Here is a 15,418-nt window from a genome sequence, read left to right on the forward strand (position 1 = left end):
AGCTGACAAGCTATTAATGAAAACCTATGTCATGCTTCACACGGGTTAGATCACTCACACACCCTGTCACACTCTTGTCCACATTTATATCCTCTCTGATGCATATACAGATCTACTAAAGAAATGTCTACAGTGAAAAACACATGTCTACACAGACAAGAGAGATACTGGGTAGGAGATACGCTGTAAGCAGGAAGTGTACTGTTATACGGGTAACTGGATAGAAAAGCACGGTTAAGCAGCATCTAGGGAGTAAGTGATGCTTGCGATGTAAAATGGACCCATTAACTGATCGGTAAATAACAAAAATAATATGCATTCAATAGGTCATGCTCAGAGGCACAGATCTGAATGCAACAGAGAATTTCTACATTTTTGTAAAAATGTATACATCTTACTGAAATGATGGCTAATGAAAATATATGGAAGTTCCACCATAAGCAAACAACAGAGGAATTAGTACCTATGTACTGGATCCATCTACTGGTCTGAATTTAAGATAAGCATTCAACATGGTTTTGGAAAAAGGCGGCGGGGGGGGGGGGGGCGGCCACTGAGAGGGAAATGTCATGCTGTGAAGTTCAGCCCAAGCTCACCAATTTTCTTTGAGAAAAATGACTTCAGGAAAGTGTGTGGCAACACATCGTTTGGGATGGAAATGCCAACCCTGTAGGGCCACGTGAAGGGTTTCTGAATAATCCCTTGGAAAACTAGGGTCCAGCCACTCCATCTATCAACGCATTGTCCTGCTGCTTCCACCATCCCACCACTCCATGAAATATAGAAACACTCACCATCTAGAAAGCACCACCGCGGGGAAAGTCTCTGGGCTGAGAGCGCCCTGGGAAAGGAGGTTTCGTGGTCCTGGAAAGAGACACATATATCCTCCTGACTCCATATGAATAACCTGAGGGATTTAACCACTGTATCATATCAACTACTCGTAGGAGTGAGCATCCTGTCCTAAACCAAATACTGGTGAGAGACCAAATCATATTTTTACTAGAAAGAGAGGCTCTGCTTTGAAATAAATTACTTCAATAGAACCTTTAAAACAACTCTCACATTAAACATCCAGGAAGGGGCACCTGGGTGGCTCAGTCGGTTAAGCATCCGACTTCAGCTCAGGTCATGATCTCACGGTTCGTGGGTTCGAGCCCCGCGTCAGGCTCTGTGCTAGCAGCTCGGAGCCTGGAGCCTGCTTCCGATTCTGTGTGTGTCTCTCTCTCTGCCTCTCCCCCACTCGTGTTCTGTCTCTGTCTCTCTCTCAAAAATAAACGTCAAAACCATTTTAAAAACCACACAAGAAGTTTTCAACTGTTCTGTTAAGCATCCGTAAGTGATATAACTGGGGACATTTACCTCCTTTAGGGAATTTCCTTCCCTTTGTGAAACTGAGGAACTAGCAGCAGCTGGCTGCCATTTACACTTGGGTTACGCATGTAACAAAATGGGGAAGAATTGAGCCTCATCTCCTGGTGAGAATGGACTTATAGCATCTAAGAAACACAAGAGGCCATCGATATGCAGTATTGAATCTCCTTGTAACTAGAGTAGCATCTATTACACAGGACAATTTAAAGCAAAGAAAATCAATGCATATGTTGAGGCCATTATTACCTCAGCCTTATCCCACTGAACCTGACTGCAGAGTAGTGGACAAGGAGGAAAAAAGTTTTACCAGGCTGGCTGATGACAATATCATCTGTCCAACACTGACTTAGCCAACGACATACTCATCCACCTTGGCATTCTCCAGCTTTCTCGCTTTCTCAGATGCCTGGTCCTCCCTCCCTCTCAGGTGTGATCTCAAGGCCATCTGAGAACCATATTCTTCCCTCTAGGCTTAGACAAAAAGATTTGTTTCCTGTTCAAAGCTAACCACTTCATCTACTCTCCAGACTACCTTCTTCTTTCCTTTCGAACTTAGTTCTGTATTCTTAATGAAACCCTCTCCGCTACCCAGAAATTCACTAACTTTTCTGCTTTCAATGGTTCCCCCTCTCCAAAACAAATTCCCTTAAATGATCCTGTTATAGCTTTTGAAAATTCATCTTTCCTTCCTTGCCCTGCCAAACTCCTGACTCATGCTTTTAGTAATTCCTGCCTCCAGCTACCTCTTAACCATTTTGGCCCAATCTCTAGAAGGCTAGCTTCTGATGAGACATTCTTTGAAAGCTGCCCTTCACCAGGAGGGATCACCAGGACTAGCATCCTTCCTCACCAAGAGATCACCAGGGCCAGCATCCTTCCTGATTTAATACTACTGTCAGTTCCCAAGCTTCTGAATATCTCTGAAGCTTTTATTTCTTACAAGGAATTAAGGCCACATCGCAGAAGAACAGACTAAGGAACTGGCAGATTGAAAGCAGAAGGGATTATCTCTTTATGATTCCAAACTTTCAAACACTAAAAATCTTCCCTAAGAGAAACTCTTGTCAATGATAATTTAAAAATAAAAAGCACATTCTAGTTTACAATACATGATTTGGAGCATTCTATCCCTGGCTCATCATGAAATTGAAATCACTGACAGAAATAGGACAAATGAGGAGGGAGGCTAGATCTCTGTGGAGAAGGCATTGGGAGTTTGACCCACATTAGGATTTGAGATGCTCCAATACAGGGAGCATCCCTGGGGTGCAGCTGGGTGTGGATGATCTGGTGTGCACTGAGCGGGGCAGGAGAAGGAAATGGGGATAATGTAAGAGGGACAATAAGAGAACCAATCGGAGGTTGCATTGATTTCCTTGGGGTTTTGACCAACAGTCCCTGAGGCCTAACTTGATCCTCAGGCAAAGCCTATGCTTGGATCAGCGGTTCTCAAAGTGTGAACTGTGGAACAGCAGCAGCCACTGGAAACTTGTTAGAAATACAATTTCCCTGGCACCACCTAGAGTTACAGAAATTCTGGGAGTGGAAGCCAGCAATCTTTCAGGTGAAACTGATATACATTAAAGGTTTCAAAGCACAGGCCTAACAAGAGGGATCCATTTTATTATTAGAAGTCTTGGGTATATGGAATTTTTAATATGAATGGATTTTGCAAGTTAAATTAATAACTTGATAAAGAAAACACTGGTCTCAGGTGTAATACCAAAATTTATATGTATGTATATAGAATTGATACAGCTATGAATATATATCGATATGGATATATATGGAGCTGTGGATACAGAGATATTTATCTCTTTTCTGAACTGGCTTTGCTGATTGCCCCAAATGAAATCTTGACACGTGCTCAGTACCTATTTGTCCGAGAATTGTGTGTATCATTTTGAGAATTACATTTTGACACATGTGATATATTGCTTGACAGAAACTTAAAGTTCTTAATATATTTTTATAGAACATGTAAGGTTACCAACATGTCAGTTTGGTGTGACATGTAATGAGCCAAGAAATTTAAATGTGGCTTGAAATATTTAGTGACAAGTATGAAAGCTACTAGGCAAAGATATTAAACAGAAGCATGGCTGTTTTCGCTAGAGATAAACATGGCTTAGACACCAAGGACAGTTTCTGAAACTGGATGTCAAATGTGCTTGCTACAGGGAGAGCAACACACACACACACACACACACACACACACACACACACACAATCACATTTCCCTCGGGAAAAATGTACTCTGAAAGAACACAGAAATGCTGGATTTATCATTTTAAAAACCTAAAGATGGATAGTGTTATTGCTGGAGTATTCCAATTGGAGAATATTGTATATTATTTAGTCTAGGTTAATAAAATGCAGACTGATATATTGCCTCAGCCACGTGACCAGCTTCCCACACGCAGGTGAAGCAATATTGGTATAGCTGTGCACCTTTTTAGGTAGGAATGTCTGTGTCTTGGGAGTTTTATACAGGTGCTTAACTATTTATTTTATGTATTTTCTGTTCATTTCTTTTCTCTATGCCTTGATTCACAAGCATTTGCTACAACTCAAATCCCTTAAGGAAGTGCCATTTAAAGAGAATGTTACCAGTTTGCCCTGTGAAAACACATTGGCTGCCAGAGGATAGAGATCTTTCAAATATTTTAAATAGGTTCAAATGGCTCTTCAAGTAAATTCAACAATCCTTAACTCCCTGAAATTTTATGCTAAATTCAGTGTGTCTGTGTGTATGTGCATTTTTCACTGCTTTCTACAGATTATCAAAGTGACCTGGAATCCCAAAATCTCACGGAAAAAAATGTCATTGAACAATAATTGGATACTTTCCTGGTCACCTGCATATTAAACAGCAGCCTTTCTTAGAAGGTGGTTAGAGGAGTGCAGGAAAGCCCTAACTTCTCTGACATAGCTCCCCTGAACTAGGTTTGCATCCTCTCCCTCCTTTTATAAAGCTCTTTCAACCTTGTTCGGGGGAAAAAAAATCGTGAGCTCTTAAAGAGACGATTATTAATATAATGAGGTCCTATGTTAAAAAGCATTTGAATTCCAAAGTAAAAATGCAATTACTATCTACCTCATTCTGGGAAGGATTTATAATGCAATGCAATCAAACTCTTATTTCAAAATTTAACATGTCAAAAAGATACATAAAAGCCATCAAGTCTCAACAAAAATTTCCCCTTGGATCTAATGTAGTCCACATGTATAGATACATACAGATGAAAGGTCTCACTTGCATCACAACCCTAAAAGTTGGAAATTACTTGAAATCAGTGTTAAAATGATGTTTCGATGTGGCAGATTGAACAAAATTAAAGCACACCCACAAAATATACCAATAATCTATAAAATAAGGTACAAAGAAATCTAGCCCCTCAACACAACTGAGCACTAGGACATCTAAAAGACCGGAGGGAAAACGGGAGGTAAAGAGCAGGCTAGGGACAGGAAATCTGGTGGTGGCTGAGGTTGTTGTATTCCACTTGAGTTGAAAAACTGAGCAAAAAGCTACTTTTAGTGAGAAGTCTGCTTTGGGAAACTGATCTTGTGTGTACGTATGTGTTCTGATACGAGTTTATTTGTGGACACTGAAATTTAATTTATGTTCATTTGTATGAATCATGAAATATTCCTTCGGGTTTTTCCAGGCATTTAAATGTCTAAAAGCCATTCTTAATTCACAGGCTACAAAAGAAAAACAGGCAGCAGGCTGGATTTGGTACTTGAGGGGTAGTTTTTCAGACCTGGGGTTGCCATCATTACAAGACTGTTTGTTGTGTGATTACATTACATTTAGATTTAATGGAAATTGTCTTCCCCAAAAGGTCCATTTTTAGCTGACCTTGTGAATTATGTCAATTATGTCAAAATTTTGTAAGTGGAACTCAGGAGGGAGAGGTACCTTGGGTAAGGAAACTCCTTATGTTGAATCTCTTCCATAGACTACCAGGGATTTTTCACTGGCCACCCTTGAGTAATAAAATCCTAAAGACAGCAGTAAAGATAATCACACTATAAATTCTTAATATCGAAAAGTTAAGTCAACAGGCATAGTGGTGGGGTGGAAAACTCATTTTTGTAGGATGACATCATCAGACTAAGAAATGAGACAACGAAAGTGTTTCTGCCCTTGAGGTGTTTAGGAAAGGTAGATGTATGATTGAGAAGCAATTAATAGTACAATCAATGGCCCAGGATCCAGCCTCAAATAGCAAGCCCAGAGGCAGTGGAATTCTGGTGGCCAAGAGCACCAGCCTGTGCACATGACAATCCTGGACTTTACCACCTACTAACTATGAGATTTCCTATCTATTCTGTACCTTGGATACCTCATTTGTAAAATGGCTACCCAAGTATATACTGTAAAGAGTTCTTCTAAGAAACAGATGAAAGGATATGTAAAATGCTTAACCCACTGGCCGGCACATGTTGATAGGCTGATATTATTATGCTACAGAAGTAATATTGGGGCAGCTGAGACTTTTTTTTTTTTTTAACCTAAACACCATTCTGACCTTTAATCACCTTTGGGGCTCATGGAACACAAACTACATCTCAGACCAGATCATTCAGATGATGCTACACCAGCACAAAATTGTTTTATCCATAAATGTATTTGTGCTCGGAATGTGGATTTTCAAGAACAGAAATCGAACAGATTTGTATGAGAAGACACGCAAAAAAGAATGACATCAAACGGGGGCTGAAATCATGCTATTTTGGTTTGCTGCTTGCAGGGCTTTTATTTATCAGCGACCCAGCACCTCTTTTCACAGTATTAGAAGCTATAAATTGTCTTAAATACACAGTATCGTCTTTAACCCTGAATGTCTTCTGTCACCAACAGCAATATTTTTCAGAACACTTCTCTTTACCGCCCTTTCCCCATTCAATAGTAACTGTGTCTGATATTCACTTAGTTTCACCAAAATTGTTATCTTTTCATTCACTGATTTGGACCGTCAGGGGTCACACGGCTCTATATTACTCTTATCCCTATTTGATTTTTTCAGTTTTTATTTATTAAAGCTAATGAAGTGCAAGGCATGTGATGTGAGGGCCACAAAGATGAACAAAGCATGGATTGTGTCTCCCGAGGGTGACCACTGCCCTGAGAAGCAGCCTGGATGCCCCCAAGTCACCTTCTCATTTCAGTTTTTGGAGTAGCTATATGTCTGCATTGCCAGATTCCAACACCTTTTTTTTCAAGACACGGCTATTTTAAGTGTGATTTTATTTCCTAGATACTGTCAAAAGCCACTGATTTTGGGAAGCGGATTTTGAGTCGGCTGCCCAAAGAACAGGAGCCTGGTAATAAAGATCGCAGAAGATATTAACAGGGAAAGCAAATGGAAGGCTCAGCTCACATTTGAGAAGGCCCTTTCCTTTCAGGTCTGAAATGTGGGGCTAACAGTCTTTGGTCCTAGGTAGCCATACGCTGACATAAAGCGAAGACGTGCTGAGAGGCACAGTCCCGAATCATACGGGCCACTCACATGGGGCCATGATGTCAAACAGAGCAGAATGTTGTTGGCTCTTGATGTCCTTCAATCCTTCCTGCTACTTGAAGCCCTCCACCTACTGCCCCTGCCCTGACTCATCGCCCGTCGTCTGTCACTAAAGGATATGAAACAATAATCTCAACCGTCAACTACTCAGTGAGTAACCATTTGGTGACTGGTAAACTTTCCTTCCTTTCCTCCTTTTACAGTATGTTCTTTTTTCACTTTGGAGAGTTTTACATCAACATAACTCTACTTCTGTATTCCTTGGTGGCTCTGTACTGAATAAAACCTAGACCACCAATCTTTTTATGTTGTTGTATCTACTTAATAGTCTATATTTGGAAACATTTCCCCTTAGAAGTATATATGTATGGGAGAGATTATATCAAATTCACAGAACCATCCTCTTGGTTTTAGGGTTCCCTGGCCACTTCCACAGAGTTCATTTAGGAATATTAGGCTACTGTCGCATTCGGTAGGCTGATTTTAAGCCATGTTCTTGGGGCACGTCCAGTGTGTCATTAAGAAGGCTGTATGATCTAGCCCTTGTCCACTTCTCCTAGCATCTAGCCCCACTACTCTCTTTTTTTTTTTAATTTTTTAAATGTTTATTTATGTTTGAGAGAGAGAGACAGAACGTGAGCGGGGGAGGGCAGAGAGAGAGGGAGACACAGAATCCGAAACAGGCTCCAGGCTCTGGGCTGTCAGCACAGAGCCTGACACAGGGCTCAAGCTCATGAACCGTGAGATCATGATCTGAGACAAAGTCAGAGCCTTAACCAACTTAGCCACCCAGACGCCCCTATCCCCACTACTCTTCCTGAACTTTCTCTCCATTACCTAAAAGTGAGCTGTAAATGAGTGGTAGCTCTGAGAATTTAAGTAAACTCTCAGAATTACCCAGCTATTTAGTGGTGCGATTCAAACACAGGCCTCTTGTACTTCAAAGCTCATGGTCTTATATACTTAGTTTTACGGCTTCTAGAGGAATTACTGGGGGTTTTGAGGGGTGGGTGGAATTTATGCAGGTCAAGTTTGAGAGAAGTTGTTTTTTGACTCAGCTCAAGCAAAAACATGAAGAAATTTGAAATGATCAAATGGCATTGAAGGATTTTTCATAGTTTCAGCCTTCCTTAACTGTCAAACTAATCTGTATTTCTTATCAGAGTTCACTGCCTGGTAACTCAGAATTCTTCCTCTCTCAAATTCTCTGGTCACATTGTTTGGGCACTTTCCATCCCCACGTTTCCATGTGCTTAAGAATCCCACCTAAATATGGCAATCAATGAGTACAGTGAACCACAATCCAGAGAGGAGAAACTGAAACAAAATTCATGTAAGTGACATTATGATTACATAGTGTAAGAGAAGTTTGCTGTAAGAGTTACCTGGTTGCAATTCTCAACTCCATAGGAATGACCAATATTAACAGGTTGTTTACCATGTGACATGATTATCACTTCTGTTACAACTTTATTTTCAAATCTGCACAACTATGCTTACTGCAATTTTGTTTAGAAAAACAATGGCAAAAACTGTATATAACCTAAATTTCTATCCAGAGAGACAGTGTTAATACATACCATGGAATGGAGTAGTAGTTTTAAAAACTGAGTTAGAGCTTCATTTATTAGCAAAGCATAATCTCCACGGTATATTACTATTAAAAATAAGTACAAAGAAGGTAAATCCATTTTTATCAAAAAGAGAAAAACCAAATATGTATCCAGGTATGCCTGTGTTTGTATAAACTTGCAGAAAGGTACCAAAAGGTGCACACTAGAAAGGTGTGGTCCTAAGGTCTACTTTGAGTGGAGATTTAAAAACCAAAGAGAAGTCTAGAATTATACATAATCGGAAAATTAAGATAAGCCAAGATCATAAAATCTGTCAGACTTCACTACTCAAGTAGCTAATGGAAGTCAAAGAGGAATACCTTGAGGACATTAGTATCAAAGACCAATGCCTATGTGGATGGATTAAAATTGGAGCAGGAATAAAGAGATGATTATTGACAAATAATTCACAGTAACTTAAAGCCAGGGTCCATAAACTTCTTCCTACGTGGACGTTCTTCACTACTGATGGACCACATTCGTGACTAGGTGACCACAATTCAGATAATTCCTACATCTTGTCTATCTACATCCCTTTCTCTCCTACTCAAAAAAAAAAAAAAAAAAAAAAGAAGGAGAGAGAATCAAAATACAAGTGATAGTATGGAGGTAATATTGAATTTGAAATAATTTTGTTTGAAATTAACTGGTATCACTAACACGTTGCGGGGGATGTACCTCATATCACGTCAACAGCTCACCGTATCCTCACACTGGGCCTGGCACACAGGTAGAGCAGGTGGCCCTGGCATTAGGGAATCCTGGGTTTAGGGGCGGCAGGAGGGTGGCCAACGGTGCAGTGCAGACTATAAGTCAGACTGGAGCTGAAAAGGGGAAGTGAGAAAAACAAAACAGCCCCTCACAGGAGGGCGAATATTGGCCCCGAGGGCAGACCTGGGCTTCATGGACCCTTTAGGGTGAACACGGCAACATCCATGTCACTAAACAAGAGTGGCCGGGAAGATGTTGGCTTTGTGAATGCTGCACACGAAAATAAATGTAAAGAGACTCAATTTCTGATAGAAGCAAGAACGAGCTTAAAAACATGCACCTTTTGAAAGCAATCTGGCTGTAGACAGTTAAGAAATGCAATTGTGTGAATGTAGCAACACTGCACGGGAGATTCACATGATGAACCTGACAATGCCACCGATGCTTCTGGTGCTAATTCAGGGCTTCTAGTCTCTTCAGTCCTCTCAAACGACATCATCAAATCTTCGATTCATCAAAGAGATAAGATACTTGCTCATTTTATGTTCTGGTATTTTCTTCATATAAATGGTGTGACGTAGAGGAATACGACTGTCCTTGTCTTGTAACGCAGGCTGCATCGTGTAGCCCTGGACATCCCACGCTCCTCTCTACTTTAAGTGTAATAATCTCCTAAAATTGCATGCTCCTTCAATGAATAATATTAACAGATTCATTTCAAAACAATCCCTGATAATATGAATGTATTTAAATGTATACATTTAAATGTATACATAATTTAAATGTATGCTAATGGCAAACCAGTTTCTCATGCTAAAAATACAGCCACGTGCACAAAAGCAAACCTGTTATTTCTCATACATATATATTTTTGAAAGTCAACTGGCATCAATTACATGTAATTGATAAGGAAATTATCTGAACCGCTATTTGGCACGCATATGGCAAACTTGCCCTTAATTTACATTCAATTACTCATAGCTGATGCGCGCATAATTTAATGAAGGCACAGCAGCCCCGTTACACACTCCAGTAGTTAATTCAATTAGGCAGTATTCACCTAGCATTTAACTATACTTTCCCTGTGAAGGAATGTTTTTTTCCTTTCATACAACTTAGGGAAGATGGAAGAGGCAAAGAGGCAAACCAGAAGTCCCTTTGGGCTGGGAATCCTTGCTTTATTCAATAATGTCCAGTCAATAACCACTTTACTTTTACATTGATCACCTTCCGGCCCAACCCATCTATTCATTTTTTTTTTTTTTCTCCCTTCACCACCAAGTTGTATACACATCTCTCTTCATCCTCGGTGAACAGATCCATGAGGGATTACAAACACATGTTTAAACATCTCCATCCAACTATAATCCCAATTAATAGACTTGCTACTATTATTTTTATCTTTCAAAACTCTTTCTCTTCAGGGCGCCTGGGTGGCTCAGTTGGTTAAGCACCTGACTCTTGATTTAAGCGCATGATTTAAGCGCAGGTCATGATCTCATGGTTCACGGGTTAGAGCCCCACTTTGGGCTCTGTGCTGACAGCGCAGAGCATTCTCTCTATTCCTGTCTCTCCGCCTCTCCCCTACTCGTGCTCTCTCTCTCTCAAAATAAATTTTTTAAAAATTAAAAAAATAAGCGACCTTCCTCCTCAAACCTACTTTACTATAGCTCCTACAGCAGCAGAAATAGAAATGGGATGCCCATTTCCAAAAGTAGCTTTGAAAAATGAAGAAATAATGATGGTAGTAGAAGATGAAAATGAGAGATATTCAAACATTTTTAAGAGCCCTTCCATGTGAGAAAGTCCTTTATTCACAACTACTGTGTGCATGTGTCGTTAGCAGTATTGCCTTCACTTGCAACAGACCTGGCCCCAGGCAAGTCTTATTTTAATTCTTCATTTGATCCATCGCTGACAGCTTTGATCTAGCTTGAAGGAACAATACTAAGTTCCTAGCTAGCCCCTGTCCTTCTCTAAGACAAGATAAATTAATTCCCAGGACGACTCCTTTAAATTTGTTTTAACCCATCCATTGAAAGACTTCTAAAATCCAGAAAACAAATTAAGGAGAAAGAGGCTTCAGAGAAAGGAGAGAGATGAATAAGGATAGTCAATATGAAGAGAGGAGAAACAGATCAAGTATTTGTGAGCAGGGGCTGTCTGTCTAGGATAGCCTCTGATGGCATATATAGATCTATCTCCCAGAAGATCACGTAGTTATGTAAAGTGGGGGAAAAGGATCAGAGGATGAACAAATTGATACAGACTCAGATCTGACCAAGAGTTTTTTCTTATGGAAGTGACAGACATTTCTAAAGGATGAAAGAACTTTCTAAAAATGTTCCATCTATTTTGAAATATTCCAGCCATTCTGGTGTTAGTTTTAAGGAAATTAATTCTTTTTTAAAATATTTTAGATCCTTTTTTAAAATGTTTATTTCTTCTTGAGACAGAGGGGGCGGGGGAGAGAGAGAGAGAGAGAAAGAGAGAGAGAGTGAGCAGGGGAGGGGCAGAGAGAGAGGAGTCACAGAATCTGAAGCAGGCTCCAGTCTTGGAGCCATTAGCACAGAGCCCCATGTGGGGCTCAAACTCCCGAACTATGAGATCATGACCTGAGCTGAAGTTGGACATTTAACCCATTGAACCATCCAGGTGCCCCTAAGTAAATTAATTCTTAAGAAGAATCACCTGGATGGATTCCTTTTTCGCAGCTGCTTTTGAATCCTATTGTATTTTTTTTTTTACAGCTCAAATTGTTAGCTCATAATATTTTGGAAGGCACGCTCCTGTGTGGCAACTACATCAGTACCTCATGGAGCACTACCCAGGGGAAATGGGAAACTAAGTGTCTATAAAAAACCCTGACTGTTCCTGGTTCTATTACCCATGGTTCTCTGTTTATTCTTCTCTGCCATATCCACAGATGCCTCTGTTTTCCTGCACTATTTTTTCTCTTCCTGCTCCTTTTCCTTTTCCTCTTCTCATCTAGGACTTACATCTGCCTGTGGTCCCCAGTCATGTCCTGAGAGCCATTAGAATGACTCAGAGCTTCTCAAGGCCCTCACTGCTGACAGTAGGGGGACAGATAATTCCTTGCTGTGTGAACGGCTGTCCTGTGCATTGTAACGTGTTTAGCAGCATCCCTGGCCTTTACTCAACAGACTCCAGCAGCACCACCTCTCCTAAATGTGACACACAAAAATGTCCAAACTGCCAAATGTCCCATAGAAAGGAGCAAAATCTCCCCCTTGTTGAGAATCGCTAGAACAGTTGCGTCCGCTTCTGCTCCTTCGCTTAATGACTTGGGGTTAAAATGGGATATGTGAAGACCAGGGCGGCAGCAGAGAAGGAATTATCTCATAGTCAGGTGGCCTCAAGAGGCATTTCTATCAACTAGGTAGGCAGAGTTCAATTTCTCTCTGACTTCTCCTTTATCTGTGAAGCTCAGGAATATCCTGAATCTGCCAGCACCGTGCATTTTGCTTGTCTAACTTATGAGTTACAGGTTACAAGAGATGCCATTAAGATGGAGGGGCTTTGTATTTGGGCCTCAGAGACAGTGCAGGCAGGGATTTTCAGCAGGCTATAAATATCCAGCACATTCTTGGATAACCCATAATGCCTTGTTAGGTTAATACAAGGTGTCATTTTTGAGCCTTCGTGCTTTGTTGGCAATTCACTCTGAATTTAGTAAAAGAAGAAACCAAAGCAATGACATGCTTAAATGGCTAGGAACTGCCATATGCCTCGCTAATAAGGTGACTTGGGCACTCATACGCCTTTCTAAATGCTGTGCTTTCTCTTGAGTTTTTCCTCGCCTTAGAAAACAGCTAAAATGCCAACTGCCCATTAGTGAGCTGATAGGAATTTCCGAAGTTGTTTTTTTTATTTAACTTACTTGTATTTATTCATTCTGTCACAGTTAATTCTCCAAGTTTATTTAGTGCCATCTCATCCACAAAAAAGTCCATTTCAAAGCATTTAAGACATTCTGACAGGTCTCTCTCTCTTACATCACCCCCCACACCCCTACACCAAGACAGACTACAGAGTGTGACATGATCAGTTTCTGCATTAGGAAACAAATATTTAGGGGCACCCGGGCAGCTTAGTTAGTTAGGCATCCAACCCTTGGTTTCGGCTCAGGTCATGATCTCACAGTTTCATGAGTTCAAGCCCTGCGTTGGGATCTGGGCTGGCAGCAGCACGGAGCCTGCTTGGGATTCTGTGTCTCCCTCACTCTCTGCCCCTCTCCTGCTCACACTGTCCCTGTCTTTTTGAAAATAAACTTAAAAAAAAAATCTTAAAAAATATTACCTGCCAGTTTAATCATTTCCTGCCAGTTGGTTTGGTCACTTTCTTCTTAACACTAATAGCACCTCAGGGTGCCTGGGTGGCTCAGTTGGTTAAGCATCATAGCGTGCCTTGATTTTGGCTCTGGTTGTGATCTCATGGTCATGGGATCGAGCCCTACAAAAGGCTCTGAGCTGATAGCATGGATCCTGCTTGGGATTCTCACTCTCTGCCCTTCCCCCACTTGCACCCTCGCTCTCCCGCAAAATGAATAAACATTAAAAAAAAAAAAAAAGCTAACAGCACCTCTATCCCATGGTTTTTCTACACATCCTCAGAGTATTTTAGAATCCAGTCTCCTTCATCTCAGCCTCTCAGCAGCAATGACACAATTCACCGTTTCCTCTTTCTCTAAAACACATTTCACTCCTGGCTTTCATGATACCACCTCCGACCCATTAGTACATGGTGTTATGACTTCAAGCCCTCCTCTTTATCTAAACTCTCCCTGGGTGATGTCCTCCAGCCTCATCATTTAAATACCATCCATTTCCTAACAATGTGCAAATTTCTATCTCCAGGCCTGAATTTTTCGAGCTTTAAAATGTATACATCTAATTTCCTACACACCCAAACTTCTTGGATCTAATGGGCATAACAAAATCAGTGTGGCTAAAACAGAACTCTATATTCACCACCCCTCTCACTCACTCACTCCTCCTCCTCCTGACTGCCCAAGATCCCAAGCAAACATGTACATTCATCTTCCCCCAACTCCTTCCCTTAACCAGCTCTCCTTTGTTCCACTCAGGAAATTTCCTCACCACCCTCTCCCTACTCTCTGGCCATGTTAATTCCAACAGTCTCTCTCACTTAAGCTGCCTGTTCAGTGAGCAGATCTTGGGCTTAGGCCCTAGATCTTTTTTCCACTCCTCCCTTAATACCCAAAGGCCCCTGATTTTTATAATTCTGCAAGGAGGGGTGGGGGCACATAATACTCCAGACACTGAAGTTTGGCCACTGCCTTGGCTAGCCTGTATGGTCAGTGCATAAAATCTTCTGAAGTGACATTGATAATACAACAGTTTTGACACCCAAGTTTGACTTGACTGCAAGCAAACAAAAACACAGCAAACTTTTGATATGGTCAATAAATACCACTAATTCTTCTGCACGTTTTTGTTACCAAATAATAAATGAAACAACCACCTCCTGATCTCTGCACAAACACACACAAATGTGGTATAGAGAAAACACAGTACAAAATATCTACCTGTCACAACTCTCACAGCAAAATAACTGTATCAAATAAGCCAGGGTAATAAATAGTATTGGTCTCATAAAACTAGTTAGAATAAATATCTGAAATGTCTAAATAAAAATGCAAAGATGCAAAACATCCATGAGAAAAGAGTACAAACTCTTTAAAGACACAGACAAACAGACTCGCAAAATCTTATGCGTAATAGGTCAATTTTTAAAGAGCAGAGATCAGCCCTAGCCTCTAAAAGTACTGAACTTTTAAAAATAAAATGAAACTGAAATAGTGGCTTTAGGTAAATATGCAAGTAGCTACTGGGAGGAATGTTGTGCTCTATCTAAAAATAAAGTGGAAATTTACCCTTTCGTGGTTGATAAACAACAGTCTCAGAACTAGAGTTGTTTTTTTTTTTCCTCAATGTAAACACACCCTAAGTGAATTCCTATCCCTTTTATTGCAGCCAGATGGAAGAAAGGACTCTTGAATAGTGGGGTACTTTGTTTGAAACTTACACCCACAAACAAAAAGAACACCAAGGCTATTTCTGTCATTAAGCATCAGGATAATTAGGCTGCCTGGACCCAGGGCATTATCCACTGGCAGGCGGAGAAGCTACCAAGATGTTACAAGGT

General features: G+C 40.7%; 1 protein-coding gene across 2 annotated transcripts in view; it reads right to left on the reverse strand.

Moving 5' to 3' along the window:
* The window catches only part of DGKI (diacylglycerol kinase iota), a 442,717-nt gene that overhangs the window by 86,044 nt on the left and 341,255 nt on the right, over nucleotides 1–15,418 (reverse strand). For both annotated transcript variants that reach the window (XM_042977425.1, XM_042977422.1), the window contains one exon: nucleotides 795–864. In XM_042977425.1, coding sequence (XP_042833359.1) covers nucleotides 795–864 — 70 coding nt within the window. The remainder of the gene's footprint in view (nucleotides 1–794; nucleotides 865–15,418) is intronic.

The sequence above is a fragment of the Panthera tigris genome, chromosome A2, assembly GCF_018350195.1.
Source record: "Panthera tigris isolate Pti1 chromosome A2, P.tigris_Pti1_mat1.1, whole genome shotgun sequence".
In the NCBI taxonomy this organism is placed as follows: domain Eukaryota; kingdom Metazoa; phylum Chordata; class Mammalia; order Carnivora; family Felidae; genus Panthera; species Panthera tigris.